Raw genomic sequence first — 17,027 nt, forward strand, 5'->3', positions numbered from 1 at the left:
ATAATCTGAAGGACCGCCTAACTTTCTAAGTATTAAGAGGCCTTGATGTGCTTTCTGAAGAAAATATGTTAGGTGAGCTTTATTCAAGCAGGAGGTGTAGTGCTGTTGACTGTGAGATCAATGTTTGTGAATCAACATAATGTATTAAGTAAGGCGTCTTCAACAGAAATACACATGAAAGAAGGTTAAATATTGATCAGCAAGTGAAAATGCTGTGACCAGAAGCTCATAGAAGCCTAATTCTGTATTTTCCCTAAAAGCAATGGTTTGGTATTTGGTAAATCAGTATTTGCAATTCACTATTTTTAGCAACTTTATAGAGCATAACTACCGTGAATAATGAAAACCAAGTATGTAACCAATATCATCATGTGGAGAAGAAGGCAACTGCATTCAAAAGAAAGATCAGACTTATAGATTCTTGTGAAATAAATATATGATGACAAAAAATATATATCAATACAAGACTGAATAGCAAAATGAACACTTAGAAGTAGAATAAAGTCTCAAGTTAGATCAAGCCAGAAATGATGCCAAAGAGACAAAAAGATGAAAACCATTTGAGAATTTTGAGACTAGAGAGAGGGATAGAAATTTTAACATCTATGAAGTAGGATTTTTCAGAACCAAAAGAAGGAGAGAACAGAGAACATTTCTCAAAATCAAGGAAAGATATGCTTCTGACCTAGTGGAATGAAGCAGGGACACTAGAGTCCACATGTAGATACATCATGGTAACATTTTAGAACACAGGATAAAGAGTGAATTCTACAAGTTTCCAAAGAGAAAAATAGGTTTTCCTACAAAGGAACAAGATTCATTTTAACCTCAGACTTCTCTGGAGTAACACTGGATGATAAAAGAAAATGGAAGATATATTTTCAAAAGTTTTGATAGAAAACAAATTTGACCATAAAACCTGTATTTAATCAAATGAGCATTCAAGGGGAAATAAGTTTTTTTTAGGCAAGGACTTTGAAAGTTTATCACTCATATATCCACTCCAAAAGAATTACTTATGCACTTTAGGAAAATAAAAATAAGTAAATAAATTCATGAGGAAGATATAGGACACAAATTAATCATTACTGAGTAACATTACTTTAATAGTTGTTTGGACATACACTTTAGTTTTACAGACTTCTTTGATCACCATTTAATATATTTTAAAATAATGACTGGAAAAGTATTACAGGTACAGTGGGGAGACAGAGAGAGTACTTTGAAAACAGAAAAAGACTGAAGGAAAAACAACATCTCTGGAAGAATTGTGCAGTGCTGTATTTCATGGACTCTCATGGCCATTGTTACCTTGTAGAAATAAGCACAGCCCTATCTGGGAAAAGAATGCTTTGAAATTCCAGAGCTTAAAGGTTCAAAAGGGGGCTGGGAGACATTTTAAGAATTAAAGGGAAACTGCATTATCCTTTGAAGCTAAAAGTCACAATCCTAAAGATTTTTTTCCTAAAAGAGCAGTAATTAGAAATGCCACTTGGAATTCCTGATGGCCAGTTTTGGGTTCAGCCTGCTTCCTTTTTGTAACTTAATGTAACTAACATTGAGAACTTGTGACTGAGCAGTGTTTTCACACTGAATCATCCCACAATGCTGAGGCTCTGATATAAATGATGCATCAGAGCTCCCACTTACAATGATGTGTTTTCAGAAAATGAAAGTAATGTACCTGAGGGGCTTGGTCATTGCTTCTAACCACTAGATATAATGTTATTTTCACTAAGATTTTATATAAAACAAGAAGATCTCTACTGTTTAAAACACTTGAAAATTAAGGAAACATGGGCTTTGAATAAAAAAGATCTTGGTTTGAATCTCAACTACAGTATTATCCACATGAACCTGCATAACTTACAGAACTACTCTGAACCCATTTTCTCAACTGCTGAAATGGAGTTGATAATTTCTAACCATTTAATAAGTGATCATTTGTAGAAGGTTGTTTTACATATAAAATTCACTGTGTTTGGTACTGGTAGATGCTCAAGAAGTGCTTGTTCCTATAACACAATCCCATGTTATCCACTAGTGACATGGTTAACAGAAAGTTTTGAATTGTGAAGGCAGAAATCACAATGGCCTGGTTTACTCTGCAGTGATATATACTGAATCTGCTTATTTAAATTCCTTCCTTTAAGAGACCAGTATTCATACAGATGAAAAGAAAATCTAATTCTGTTGGCTTTCATCTGAAACACCACAGTTACTGTAATTGATCTTGAACTTCCATCCCTTTCTGTGGCTCCAGTTGTGCTGCTTATCCTATCATAACTCATGGTTACAAGTTCTAGCAGTGAATTTCCTTCTTGTATTCAGATTTATTTAATGCAAGGGGTACCGAAAGTAAGAAATAAGGCAAATCATTAGTCAAAGAGTAAAATCAGTCCAATGGAAAAGGATAGCAGGTTTTCTTGGTGTAGAATTTATGCATAAACAATTTGAGACTGGCTAAGTGACTAGTTTTCATGTCAGAGGGATCTAGCAGGATAAACTGTGGCACTGAACTTTGTATCTTATTAAATCAAGCATGAAAAAATTCTGTACCTTGAAATTTGTTTTGTTATACAATAATATTAGAATACTCCTTTAAGTGAAAACATTAAGCATAATGGTTTCGTTTTAGTCTTTTAGTCTTATGTTTGATATTTATACCTTAATCAAATATTATCCCAAAATAATAAATTGTTAATTTCATAACTGAGAAACAAATGCTATCCAAAGCAACTTCAATTTATTGAGACTAGAATTCACTTTGCAACTCACAAAAATATCCTCTATACAGTGAGGTAAACCCACACATGAATTGCTGAAGCTTTCTTTGACACCATTATTTCTGTCTAAAAATAGGTCCTTAATAGTTATCAGACATTACCTTATCAAAATTTGACTCCCCAATGCAATCCTAGAATATCTTCTTAATATGATTCTCTGAGTTTGTCCTAGCTAAAAACACCTTCAACCCTACTAACATGTTTCCATTAGCCTTTCTACAAGAAATCATTTCTTCTGTCAGGAATGGCTTCATATGTTAGTCACATTGAAGTGCACGACATTTTTGAAGAACACAGACTGTCCTTAAAAGGACTAGACACCATGGGTTTTGATTTATAGTTAAAAAGGTGACTGCTACCCTAGGTGCCAACCAGCAACTGTTCAATATAGCTTAACTTTCTAAAATCACCTGGCAACTGTTTATTCCTTTTGTCTGTGTTCATGAGTTTCTCTCCACAGTGTCTTGCCCCATCTAGCAAACCAGTGCTCAATAGATGTCCTTCATAATAATCCCCACTTTTCTAATTATGATTGAGCTGAAATTGGTGGTAAATTCAGCTTCAGTGTGAAAAACAACATAGGTCAAGATAAGCAGAAGAGCATCCACTAAAGGAGTGAGGTCTAAGCACCCCAGTCCTCAAGTAGAGTGTTTAAAAGTACACTGGTAAGTTAAAATATGAATGCAGAATATTCATAAAGTGATAGACACAAGTGTATTTTGCAATTTGTTGACACAAGAGTCCTCTCTGTCCACAAAAGTGACTTCCTGACTGGTGTGCAATCTCTAACATTCACAGTGACAAGAGAGAGGCCTGGACAGTCTTAACACAAAAACAGTTTTCTCTATCCTTCTTTCCATAAAAGAAAAGGGAGGAAAACATTCTTTTTTTCCTGAAATTTTTCATAAACCAAGATGCTTAGGAGATAGTTCTGACTAGTGTTCTAGGTAATGTGCATAGATTTACATTCTCTGCTATTCTTTTTTTGGGGGGAGGGGTAATTAATTACTATGGCAACCACTACATCAGAAGACAGCTATACTTATGCAGGAATATTGTAAGAATGGCATACATTCTTTGAAAAAAATGCTTAAGAGTAAAGGGACTCCCTTACAAATGATGTTGCTTTAAAGATGATTTGCTACTCTAAAATAAACAATTTGGAGTGCTTCATAGGGCTTTCTAAAGAAGGAGGCAGGAAGAAGTAAAACCTAAATACTAAATATGGTATGCGCCAAGAAATAATTTAAGATGTAAATATGTAAAGTTTATAACTCCTAATAATGTATACATGTCCAAAAGACATTATAATAAGAAATAATTCCTCTCACATTATAAGAGAAATTAATTATCATTAAGAAATAAGGACTTACAAAAAGTACATTCCTAGCAAGTAAGAGGCCCCATGTTCAAACTCCAGTAACTTCAACAACAACAAAACAAAAGGCTTAGATCCCCATCTGTGACCCACCTCAATATGCATCACCTTTATTTTACCAGCATCAGTGTAAGTCTCTGTGCAATTTCCAGCTATAAAGCATACACACTCGCACACACACAGAGAGAGAGAGAAACAGGAGTCAAACAAGTTTTGAGCTTAACCTTGGAGCATTAGTAATAGTGACAGTAATAGCCAGTTCTAAGAGCAGCACCTTGAAGAAGCTCAGCAAGGAGGCAATGGACAGTATAGATAGGCATTGGGCCACGGTAAAATGCTGGCTTGTGCAGCTCTGAAAGCCCCACCACTAGGTGGATCAGAACTTCCTAAAGATCACGTTTGCTAATTGCTTACAAAGAAAAAGGCTGATAGCTACTCCACATGGTCCTTTGGTTTTCTGAAAATTTTATACCATCCTTGAGAAGACATGAATAGAGCAGCACTAAGTTATACCACAAAGCTAGTTTTAAGAAATGAAGGGCTTCACTGACCAACAAACAGACTCCTAAACAATGAAGGACAAAAATGAAAAACAGGGATGCTAAGGGGAGGGCACTGATGGCAGAGGGAGGGTAAAAGAAGTAAAGAAGGTGAATATAGGTAATGTACTTTCCATATAAGAATGAATATAGATTTTTTTAAACCTGTTGAATTCACCTTAAGAAGAGGACTAAGATAGAAAGGAGAAAAATGAAGGCAATGAACCAGTTTGGGATACAATACATATATATATACATGGAAATGACATAATGAAACTCTCTGTATAGATATATTAAACAAACAAAAATGTCTCTTTTTTCCTCAAAAATGAAGGACAGGAACATAAATCAGGTCCTGTCTGGGGAATGTACTGGTGGGAGGGGGGAAGATATAAGGAAAGGGTGTGGGAGGATGAATATGGTAAAAATATTATATACTCATGTATGAAAATGGAAAAATGAGACCTGTTGAAACTATTTTAAGAATGGAGGAAGAGGGGATAAAAAAGAATGGTGGAGAGGGTGAATTACACTGAGATATATTATAAGCACTTTTGTAAATGTCACAATGTACCCCCAGTACAACAATAATATAGTAATAAATAATAATTAAAAAAAAAAGAAATGAAGGATTTGAATGCCCTGGTGTTCCCAGAAGAAAAGCCTGAGTGTCTAAAATTTGGCTCATCTAGCATCTTTCATCTTAGATGTGAGTATAGAAAGTTAATTTACCTGGGTAGACACCACAGAGGCTTACAAGGGTGTTCTTTGTTGCCATCCTTGTAGGTGTAGTGTGATGGGTAAGATTACTGACTCTAAAGCCAAACTTTATGAATTAAAATCTTAGCTCTATTACTTGCTTTGTTATCTTAAACTTTGTATGCCTTGGTTTTCCTCTATGTTAAACAGCGATAATAATCATTGAAAAAAAATGAAATATATATCTTAGTTTGTTCCTGCTGCTATACCAAAAATACCACAGACCGGGTAATTTACAAATAATATAATTTTTTTCCGGGAACTTGGAAGTCCAAGATTAAGGCATCAGTAGATTCAGTTTTAGTGAAAACTGTTTTCTACTTCCTCAATGGTGTGTTCTTGCTGTGTCACATAGGAAGGCAGCTCTCTCTTTTATAAGGGCACCAATCCCCCTGATGAGGGTGGGGCTCTCATGCCTACTCACCTTCCAAAGGCATCACTTCCTAATACTTACCTTGGGGTTAATGTTGCAACATTAATTTTGGAAGGATACAAACATTCAAATCATAGCAATGTGTTGGGTAACAATAGTGAAAAACAGGGTATTTCCCCACCTTGATCTGAAAGCACCTCTCAAAAACCAGTAGCAACAATTAAGCAGATAACTAATTGTAGTAGTTTGATACTGTATGAAGCAAGGTTAGAGACCTCTATTCAGGCACTTTTAGTCTTTAGAAGTTTAGGGAAGCCTAGACATGTTCCAGCCTACCTTCCCCACCTCATACAATTAACTATGTCCACATGCAAAGGAAAAATCCCTATGAGTGAGTTGAATGCATGTGGAGTATAAAGATTATCAAATGACATGCCAAGAAGTGACTGACCCATAAGAGAACGAACATGACAGGGTTTGAGCCATTCACTAGTCAACTATGAGCTTAGAGAGAAACAGGCCACATTCACAGTGAAAATAGATGGAGCAAATTGAACAATGTCTTCAGAGATCATCAAGATGAATCAGTTACAACTTCATCATGCCTGACACTGGAATCCTTAGAGAACTAACACCGGTAGACTATGATTGTTTTCTCCATTTGTTTTTATAACAGTTTTCTGGAGATAAACATTTTAAGAATGAAAAGTAACTTGGTTTTTGAAAGATATTTTTTCTCTTTGGCAATGCAAGCAAGAATAGACCTAAATTCTGATAAATGATACAGGCATCATTATAAACGTAACTACATCAAATGCTCATCAGGTTTAAAATAGAACCCAGTAACTTTCTAGCATCAAAATCAATCAAACAACAGCAATAATTATAATAGCCCATGTTTTCTGAGTGCTAATAATGTGCCAGGTGCTAACAATATACCCTGATAACATCACTATGGGGTAGATCCCAGTACAATCTCCATTTGCTAGTTGAGGGTTTAGGGATTAAAAGGTCAAAGAGTAAAGGAATCAAGTACTTGCAGTCTGACCCAGAACCAGTGCCCTTAACCTTGCTCTATGCATTCCCCTTTAGAAAATTACCCTGGAAAGCTCTGAGTGCTGCACACAATGGATTATTTTGCTCCATAATGACTCAGATTCATTCTACTTGCTCAAAAACACTTTCCAAGCACCCACTGTGACAGAAATCTGTGCCAGGAACTGTAGGGAGTCAGGAAAAGAAATAAGATTGGGACCTGCCCCCTCACCTCAATAGCCTACAGTCTAGTAGGAAGATAAGAATGAAATACAAACAAGTATATTTCCAGTCAATCTCTGGTCAGCAGTTAGAAAGGATAAAATGATATGAGCATCAGATTGAAATATTACCTTTCCTAAGATGGTTTTTTGCTGTTTAGGCACCTACTGAAAAGGTAATTTAGCATTAAGGCTTAGCAAAGAAGTCTGCCTGGGTCCTGTGCTTTGAATCTGAGGAAAAAATTTAAAAGTCCATATCTAAATTCTGAATACTTTAGGGCCTTCCTTTCAAATAAACCAAGGCACTAAAAATAGTATTCCTATGAAATGGCTCCAAGGTAGTTCTACCCTCTGGGAAAATGTGAAACTGTCACACCCAAGTTTAGTCCTAGGAGGTATCCACTAGGGAGTTTCTTTTCTAAGAAAGTGTCCACAAGGAATTAGGGGAAGGGGCAGCTAAGTGTGGCAGTGCTCCATACCTCACTCCATCTGTTGTAACATGGCTCCTGGACCCCAAGCCTCCCAAACCACAGTTAAACCTGAGTCCCAGGTGGTACCAACTATAGAACTACAAGTCTTGGAAGAGGATGTGATCCAAGCAAGGCCAAAATCATTTTCTGGAATTACAATTAGGCTATGGAAAAGCAAAGCCCCTTTCTAATGCACTATTGAGTTGGAGGATGGGAGTCCTGCCTTCCTCAGGAGACAGCCTGTCTGCAGAATCACACTAAGAGGAAATAAGCAGAGCCAAGATATGAAGCAAAAGCGACCTTCCAACAGCATTCTTTTAGCCCATATCCAGTTACCTCAGACTTCCCAAAAACATGAGACAATCAACTACATGTTTGCTTTTCCAAGTTTGAGTTAGGTTTCTGTCACAGGGAGGAAACAAAATGGCAATGACTCACATCTACTCTATAAAATGCTATATAGAGAGAATATGAGTTTGAAATCAAATAGGTTCAAGTCCTAGCCACGCCCCTCAGGATCAGTGCATTTTGGAGCAACTTAGTAGACTTCTCTGTTTCAATATCTTCATCTTTAAAATGGAAGTGAGGGTTTGAGAAGCTTCTACAAGATAATATATGTAAAGCATTTGACAGAGTGACTGGCTGATTCACAGTAATTCCAGGATTCCTAAGAGTGACATCACTGTTACCATCATTGTTATTGTGATAGTTTAATTTTATGTGCCATCTTGGCTAGGTTATGGTGCCCCACTGTCTAGCCAAGCATTAGTCTAGATATCACTATGAAGGTATTTCATAGAAGTGATTAACATTTACAATTATTCGACTTTGAGCTAAGCAAATTACCTTGACAATGTGATGGGTATCATCCAATCAGTTGAAATTTGGGCTCTTAAAGCCTAAATTGAGATTTCCCAGAGAATAAGGAATTCGACCTCAAGACTGTAACCTAAAACCTTGGCTGAGTTTCCAGCATGCTGGTTTGCCCTACAAATTTCAGACTTGCCAGTCCTTACAATTACAAGAGCCAATTTCTGAAAATAAATCTTCTCTTCATATGTGTATATGTCTGTGTGTGTAGCACACAATATATTTTATATGCAAAATATGTATTACATAAAAAGTATAGACATATCCTTTGGTTCTTTTTCTCTGGAGAATTCTGGCTGATATACAATCATCATGACTGTCTAGCTGTTCCCTGGCCCCTTTGCAGCAGAGTACACAAAGCTCACTGAAGCAAGCCACTAGTATACTTGATTGACTTCTGCAACTGTGTTTCAAGAAGCAAGAAATGCCCAAGATACCTTCATGAAAATAACTGTGCCAGTGATCCAGTTCTCATCTGTTTTCCTAAGGACTTATATTTTTTCAAAACATTAAGTTACTGTGTTTCAACCAATTGACTTGGAAGGAATTTGTTTTTAAGCAATGCATAAAGAAAACAGATTGGCTCTGGCCCTTCCCTAACTAATAGGTATTGACACCTAAAATTATAAGGCCAGGCCTTGGGTACAGAAATTGGTTCAGACTGAGGAAGCTGAAAGGTACACATTATCACCAATGATGCAGAGAAATTTCCTCCATGTTCATTAGGGAGCAGTGTCTGCCTGCTCTCTCCTCCCTCCTCCCATACTCAGGAAACTGTATTTCTATGATCATTCTTACTCATTACCCATTTACTATGAGGCCAGGTTCTTTGCTAAGTACTTCACATATTTTTTCTTGATTACACTTTCCCACAATCCTCTTTTCTACTCAGAAAACACTCACAAAGCAGCATGTTTCTGAAATGGAAGCAATGAAAGTTACATATTTGGGATGAAATGGGAGTAGAAGGAAACCCTGCCAAATGCCTCTTAAAAGCTGCAACATCTGCTCACTAAAAATAGCTGCTTACACAGCCCAAGGAAAGAATCTGTTCTTTTCTTTCAACTCTGATCTGAAAAATCTGTTTCCATGAATCAGTTCATCAGCTATCGATTAGTTTCTCTCATTAGCTTTTCTAATGGCTGCAATAGAAAATACAAGACTGCTTTGTAGGCAGCAAATGGAGAGAACCCTACCCAACAAGTGTCTATGCTGCAGCCCAAAATCCTGACCCCAGAACTCAAAGCTTGATGGAAGCACCTTCTCATTCTTTTATTCAACCAATAATTATGGACTACAATATCTATCACCTGGAAAACACTGTTCTATATATTTAAAAAATAACAGAGAGATGTCCCTGCCCTGAAAGAATACACCTGCTTTTCATCTATGGCTTCCAGATGTATCTCTTCTGAATACATGCACTGCAGACAAGTTAAGGTTTTGGGAAGCCTCTTACTCCAGCATCTCCCATGACACAGTTCCTTTTTTGCATCTCCTGTGAAACCAATATCCCTTTTCTCTTCTCCTCTGCTTTCCTCCTTGGCCAAAAATAAGAACATCTTCTGCTTATCAATCTTTGTCCTGATTTTTACTTCTGATCCTTCTAGGGTAAAGATTAGAAGTTTTTACCAACACAATAATTATGTCTTACTTCCAAAGACGAACTGATAGCACCGTAGTTAATATTTATCTCTTCATATTTTTTATGGTACTGAGGTTTGAACACAGAACCTCATGCTTGCTGGGCAAGTGCTCTGACACTTGAACCATACCCCTAGCCCACTTGTCTCATAATTTTCAATTCAATCTCAGCCCCCAGACTATGAAGGAACACAAAGAAGATCTGTCTTCCTCCTTTGGAACTCTTCTTTCAACTTTTATTAGGCTGCATATTAGTACAGCATATAACAATGGCTAATATGTTTCCATCATGATGCCAAGAGCTATAAATGTATTATTTTACTTAATCCTCTTCAATCTCCCTTTCAGGTAGGTGTTCTTATTCTAATTAACAGCTGATGAAACAAAAAACTTAGAACTTTTAGATAACTTGCCCAAAGTCACATGGTTGGCATTAAATGAAACCAAACATTGATGGCCATCAAATCTGACTCACCTTTCTCTTATGTGGCAATTACAAGCAAAACCCATGGTTTTAGAAAGATTAAGCATCATAACTCTCTGTTTCTCCTCTGCAACTATTTCCAGCTGTGTTCTTTGCAGGTCATCTTGCTGTACTCAAATTCACTGTTCATAGTGCCTATAGCCAGATCTTATGAACATGCAGATAATCATGTTACTCTCCTTCTTAGAGTCTCCAGCGCTATGCATTGTTCTTAAAAAAAAACCATACATACAACAAACTTCTAAAGTGCTGCATGATCTGGACCCTACCTACTCCTCCAGACTTTCCATCTCTCCCTCTCACATGTGGCTGTAGCCAAATGAACCTATTTTATTTTCTTCAATGTACCATGCTTTCATCCACTCATAGGTTTCTGATATGTTGTTTTCTCTGCCTAAAACACTACTTCCTATAACCTTCACTCTCCCCACAACACACACACACACACACACACACACACAAATACAGTCCTTCTGTTCTGGTCATGTCTTCTTTCTGTAGTTGTAAGCTTGGCTGTCATCTGCTCAGATGCCTTCCCCAACCTTTTTTATTTGATGCTCTCATGGTGTTCCATTATACTACGTGAGACCTTTCATACACTCATTCCTTGCATCAGCCTTATCAACAAATGATAAATGGATGGTGAAGTGGGAAGAGCCTTTTTCCCAGAACTCCAATCTCCTCAATATATTTATCAAACACACTATAGGTTGGCATGGTTATCTATGACATCCATGTCATAAGAGCCCATTCTTTCCACCCTCAATGGAACCACATCTTGGGCAAACCAACCCTTCACATTTTAGACTGGAGCAAACCTGATCCTGCTCTTCCTTAGCAGAGTTATCCAGACTGAACAAAAAGGCCTGAATGATATTCAAAGAAAGGCATCAGTTTCAGAGAGATGTGAATGGTATGTATCAGTCAGGGATGCTTTCAGCTGCAAAGTAAATAAATCCCAAAATGACTTGACTTAAGAAATTAATTATACCATATAATGAAAGTCCAGCAATAGGGCAAGCTACACTCATATGGTATGCCAGTCACTCTATTATCTTCAAGGACCCAGGCAGTTCTCCCTCTCCAGTCTGCTATCCTCAGCATCAGTCACATCCTAGTGCTAGTTTCATTAGGTATCATAAGGTGGCTGCCTATAATAGCCAATATCAAGATGACTTCTCCTCTATCAAATCCAAGAAGAGGAAGAAACATCTCTTCTCCTACCTTGATAAGTCCCTCTCTTCAACCTGTTTAAGACAACCTGTGACCCTGCCCATTCCAAAACCAACAATAATCTCCAGGACCAGGAGTCCAGAAGGATGCCATGAACTCATCTGGAGTGATATGGATCCACTAAAAAACTAAATGAGAGATTTTAGAGAACAGAATTTCTAATGCCAGCAATAAAAGGGAAAGAACACACTTATTTCCATCTAACATGATTATGTTTTTCTCTCTGTGACATGGTTCCTGAAATGCCACATGTAAATACTCTATACTCCTTTTGACTGGGTGATTGTATTTCTTCTTGCTGATGTTAGCTTCTCTTCAAGTTAATCATCTTCTTCTGCAGACAAGCTTATGTTGAGTCAGCATTTAACATTTAGAGGCATTTTGTTTACAGCAGCTATCAAAACTGCCTCACTCAACCCTGCACAGAGGCAATACAAATGACATCAAGAATGTAAGCCAAATGACTACATTACTCTTTTTAATGTAGAAAGATCTTTGGTAGTATTTTAAAGCAAGTGTCCATCACTCCATACCACATAAGGCAACTTGCTTTTGTGATGCAACAAAGCCTGGAGAGAGGAAATGTTGTCGTAGTTAGCAATTCTCGGGCACTCCCTGCTCCTCAAGGTGTCATGTGCTTCCTGGAGCAGGAGTTTAAAAGTCAACAAGGTTAGCTGACACTATTAAAAACGTGCATGCCAATTTCCATTCAATTCCATTACCGGTAACTGTCCAGTTAAACTGCACCCACCTTTGCAGGGTATGTCTACATAAACTGAGGTATCTAATGATTCCTTGTTTGAAGCTCTAAGAAGGATCTTTAACTTATAAACTCTTTCTACATGGGCTTTCTCCAGTACATAGTACATATGAGTGACTGCTGAAATAGCTAAGCTCTGATTTTATTCTGAGGCCCTAGCAAATGAAGAAGAAAAATTATACATGCACTTTGAATGTAAACCTCACCTGATTTGTCAAAAGGTCTTCAGGCTGTATTGTTGTGTATAATCACAGATATTAAGAAACAGGATTAAATGACTAAAAACCACATGAAGAAATGTTCACCATCCCTGGCAATAAAGGAAATGGAAATCAAAACCATATTAAAATTCCACGTTACTTCTGTTAGAATAACTACCATCAAGAACACAAATGACAACAAATGATGATGCGAGGGTAAAGGAACTCTCAATACACTACTGATAAGAATGTAAGCTAGTACAACCACTATGGAAAACAGTATGGAGGCTTCTTAAAAAACTAAAAATAACCTGCTATACAATCCAGCAATACCACTCCTAGGGACATACCCAAAGGACTGGGAATCAGTTTACAACAAAGGCACTAGTACACCCATGTTTTTTGTTTTTTTGCAGCACTATTCACAATAGCTAAGCTATGGAAACAACCTAGATGTCCCACTACTGATTAAAGAGTTAAAAAAATATATGGTATTTATACACAATGGAATTTTACTTAGCCACAAAGAATGAAATTTTTCTCATTTGCAGGTAAATGCATGGAAGTGGAGAACATCATCTTAAGTGAAGTAAGCCAGGCTCAGAAGGCCAAAAGCCACATGGTTCTCTTTCATGTGTGGAATATAGACCTAACACAAATGTAGCACTATTATAAAACACTGGTCACACTAAGGGAAGGTCACATGTGACAAGGGTAGGGAAACTAAGAACTTGAATAGGGTTCATATGCTCACTATACAAGAATGAATACAGAAATCTTAAACTGATTGAAACTACCATAAGAAAGGGTCTAAGGTCTAAGAAAATTAGAGGAGATAAGCCATTTGGAGTTATAATACATATATACATGGAAATCTCACAAGGAAACTCCCTGTGTAGCTACCATTATCTCACACAAGCTAAAATGTCATGTTTTTCATTTTATCTTTTCTTTTTCACCTATAAAATTGGGGAACAGGAGGGCGGAACAAGTCCTCCCCAGTGGGAGGGAGGTGTGGGGGAAAAGGGGTAGAAGGGTGAATACAGTGCAAAAAAAGGTATACACATGTAAGTAAATGCGAAAATGATACCTTGTGGAGACTACTCCAGGAATTGTGGAAGGGGAGGATGAAGAATGGTTGAGGGGGTGGATTCATGTGTGATATATTTGATAAACTGTAAGAACCTGTGTAAATGCTACAACGTACCCCCCACCCATCACAACAATAAAAGAAAAAAAAAGAAGAAACAGGATTTAGGGATATACTTCAGATAACTTGCCAAAAATTCTCATAGCTATTGAACAGATATATTCTGAGGTGCTTACTGACCATGGTGCCTCCGAAAATCAGGTAAGGGGATGCTTGAACCCAGTGGTGGCTTTCTGGACATACTTTAAGGACAGCAAAGTTGATCTCTGATGTCCTCCCATATGCTTATGCACTCTTCTCCCCTAGCCTAAAATGCTTAGAGCTCAATATTGGTACAACTCCCCCACTCTAAGAATCCACCCAGACCTGTCCTTATGTCCAATTTCCCATGTTCCAAAGATGCTTTAACTAATGCTCCCATCCTTCCCTGTGACTGATTACAGCTTTGAAGAGAAAATAATCTAATTGGTTACTGAAATAGTAACTGATTAAATCAAAATGTACTCAAGAGCAGAGACCCAACCCTGCCTGTGTTTGGATCTCCTAACCATGTTTAGGATTGTGTTTTCCTTAAAGTACACATGCAATGAGTGGATATCAATCTAATTTTATTAATTTTTTTCTTTTTCTTTTTTTTGTGGTACTGGGGTTTGAACTCAGGGCCTACACCTTGAGCCACTCCACCAGCCTTTTCTTGGTGATGTTTTTTTCGAGATAGGTTCTTGCACACTATTTGCCCAGGCTGGCTTTGAACACCAATCCTCCTGATCTCTGCCTCCTGAGCAACTAGGACTATAAGCGTGAGCCATCGGCGCCCAGCTAATTTTGTTTAATTTCTACACAGTGATGTATATAAAGAAAAAATTTAACTCAAATTAACTTCTAACTGATAGAAATTGTTGAGGAAGATATTTATGAATGGAAACAAGAAATAGGGTTCTCAACTTCCCCTTGAAATAAAGCTTTTAACTTGAACTAACTACCATACCACCCTTAGGTTTCCTTCCCCAGTCCACCACAAGTACAGCATTAACTCCTTCAAAAATGTTATCTTATCTCTTCCAACTACCCTTTGTAGTTAAAAAAAAAAATTCAGTCTTGGAAATTTCTTTTTTATGGAAAGAAGGAAGGGAAGGAGAAAGAGAAGTTGGGAAGGAGGGAGGGAGGAAAGAGAAGGGAAGGAAAAGTGCATTATAGATTCTGGCCCTTTACCTGCTTAACAACTGAAAAGGAAGAGAATCCTCAGGTTCCTAAATTCAATTCTAGCTGTAACAGTGGAAAACTAGAGATCATGATCTGGCTTAGAAGTCTTCTGGTTGTTGTGCTAATTCACCAACTCATAATGTAACAAACTGCAAACCCAGTACACAGGTTAATGAACAAACCTACTTGCCATTATGGACATACTTTTCATAATCACTGTTTTCTTTGACAATCTGATATCTAAAAAGAGCTACCTGATACCCATTGCTATAATGCTTTTCAGAAAAACACTTCTCTTCTGTCATTCTGGAAGACACACACTCAGGTTGCAATTAACTTTGAGATCAGGGGATAATAATTAAGGTCTCTTCACATTGGATACAATTGAGTCCATTTATCAGCATTAGGTTACAAATGATCAATTTTCTAAAACCAGTGCAAGCAAGCACATAATTACTTGTACTTTTAGGATTGAGAAGATTTAGCTTTTATTAGGGAAGGTCAACCAAAAAGGCATGTATCCCATTAAAGGCAGGAAATAAATTAGAAGCATGGAAGAAAGCAGAAAATTTTTAACTAAAAATAGAATTTTGCCTGAAATGCATTAAAAGCACACAAACCGTCAGAATCAGAGGAGGTAAAAAAAAAAATCCCTGTACTCATAGGTAATTCCACCTTGAATATTATTGTTTTCTTAGGTGATACCAATTCATTGTGGTTCCAAAATACAAATAAAACACATTAAAAACAAACCAAGTCTGAGCTCCCCTTCCTTGCCCTGCAAAAAACATATGAAATTTGAAGGCTATTGTCAAATAATGAAGACATATTACTCCAAATGGATAACTATCTTCTACCTATCAGTCTATGAATGTGTGCGTGTGAAAGAGACAGAGAAACAGAGAGATGGATAGACAAAGCCTTATTATAAATAAATTACAATAGACATTGTTTGGAAAATTATATGTTATATGTATATAATTATGAAATGTGCATTATACTTAAATGTTTAAATATCCCCAGAAACTTCGCAAAGGAAAAGTAGAAGACAAAGAAAAGGTCAAGACAGCATGGACTGATGATCTTCACTGCTGTATCTCCGGAGCCAGCAATGGCTCTAGATCTTAAATAAAATCTAGGGGCAGCATTTGGGAGTGGGTCGGAGTGTTTTAGTTGTCCCTTCTCTCCAGAGCAGTTGGGGTCAGTTCAAGGAGTCAGAACACAGTCTTTCTTGCTATGCAGACAACTTCAAAACCTTTTCCTGACCGGCTTCCATACAATGGGTGTCCTAGCCCCTGTGGTCCTGGCATGCCCGGGCATCATGAATGAAACCAATCATGAGCTCTTCTCCAGCGCTCAGTGGGCAGAGTGTGTCTGCAGGTTTTTGTGAAGTTTCAGACTTAATCCCGCAACTAGCTAAAAACTGCCTTGCACTATTTCCAAGGGCAAATACCTCCTTTCGGGTTGGATTGAACGCCACTTGCCAGGCTTGCGGTAGTGGAGGGACACAGCTTGGTTGTGTGAAGCTCTCGAACTCCTGGACTGCAGACAGTCTGCGATCTCCTCCTTGGCCCTCCAACACCACCTTCCCCTCCCGCCCCGCTGCCTCCTCTTCCCGGCAGCCCGCACCCGGGCTTCCCGCAGGCCCCCGCCGCGCCCCGCCGTCTGTGAGGCTCTGTTGGGAAAGGGCGGCTCTGAGAGCGCAGTGTTTCCCTGGCCTGCAGCGCGATCCAGATAGAGACAGAGACGCCAGCCAGCCCGGGAGCCTGGTCTCACAAAGAGCTCCACTGATCGCGCAAGCATCTGGGCTTCCCTCATTAGCACATTAAAGCTGCTCTGTCCCCTCTCTCTGAGCCGCTCTGTCCGCCTCTATGGAGCCTTTTAGGCCCTCGCTCAGTTTGAAACCAGCCCAGTTCAAGAGG

At 38.0% G+C, this 17,027-nt stretch overlaps 1 protein-coding gene across 2 annotated transcripts in view; it reads right to left on the bottom strand.

Moving 5' to 3' along the window:
• The window catches only part of Slc35f1 (solute carrier family 35 member F1), a 421,981-nt gene that overhangs the window by 393,190 nt on the left and 11,764 nt on the right, over positions 1-17,027 (bottom strand). The window contains exon 1 of one of the 2 annotated variants that reach the window (XM_074075684.1): positions 16,559-16,938. The exons of the other annotated variant lie outside the window; for it this stretch is intronic. Within the exon in view, the coding sequence (XP_073931785.1) occupies positions 16,559-16,923 (365 nt within the window). The 5' untranslated portion in view covers positions 16,924-16,938. Of the gene's footprint in view, positions 1-16,558; positions 16,939-17,027 lie in introns of those variants that run through there. 2 annotated transcript variants of the gene reach the window in all.

Source organism: Castor canadensis, chromosome 1, assembly GCF_047511655.1.
Source record: "Castor canadensis chromosome 1, mCasCan1.hap1v2, whole genome shotgun sequence".
In the NCBI taxonomy this organism is placed as follows: domain Eukaryota; kingdom Metazoa; phylum Chordata; class Mammalia; order Rodentia; family Castoridae; genus Castor; species Castor canadensis.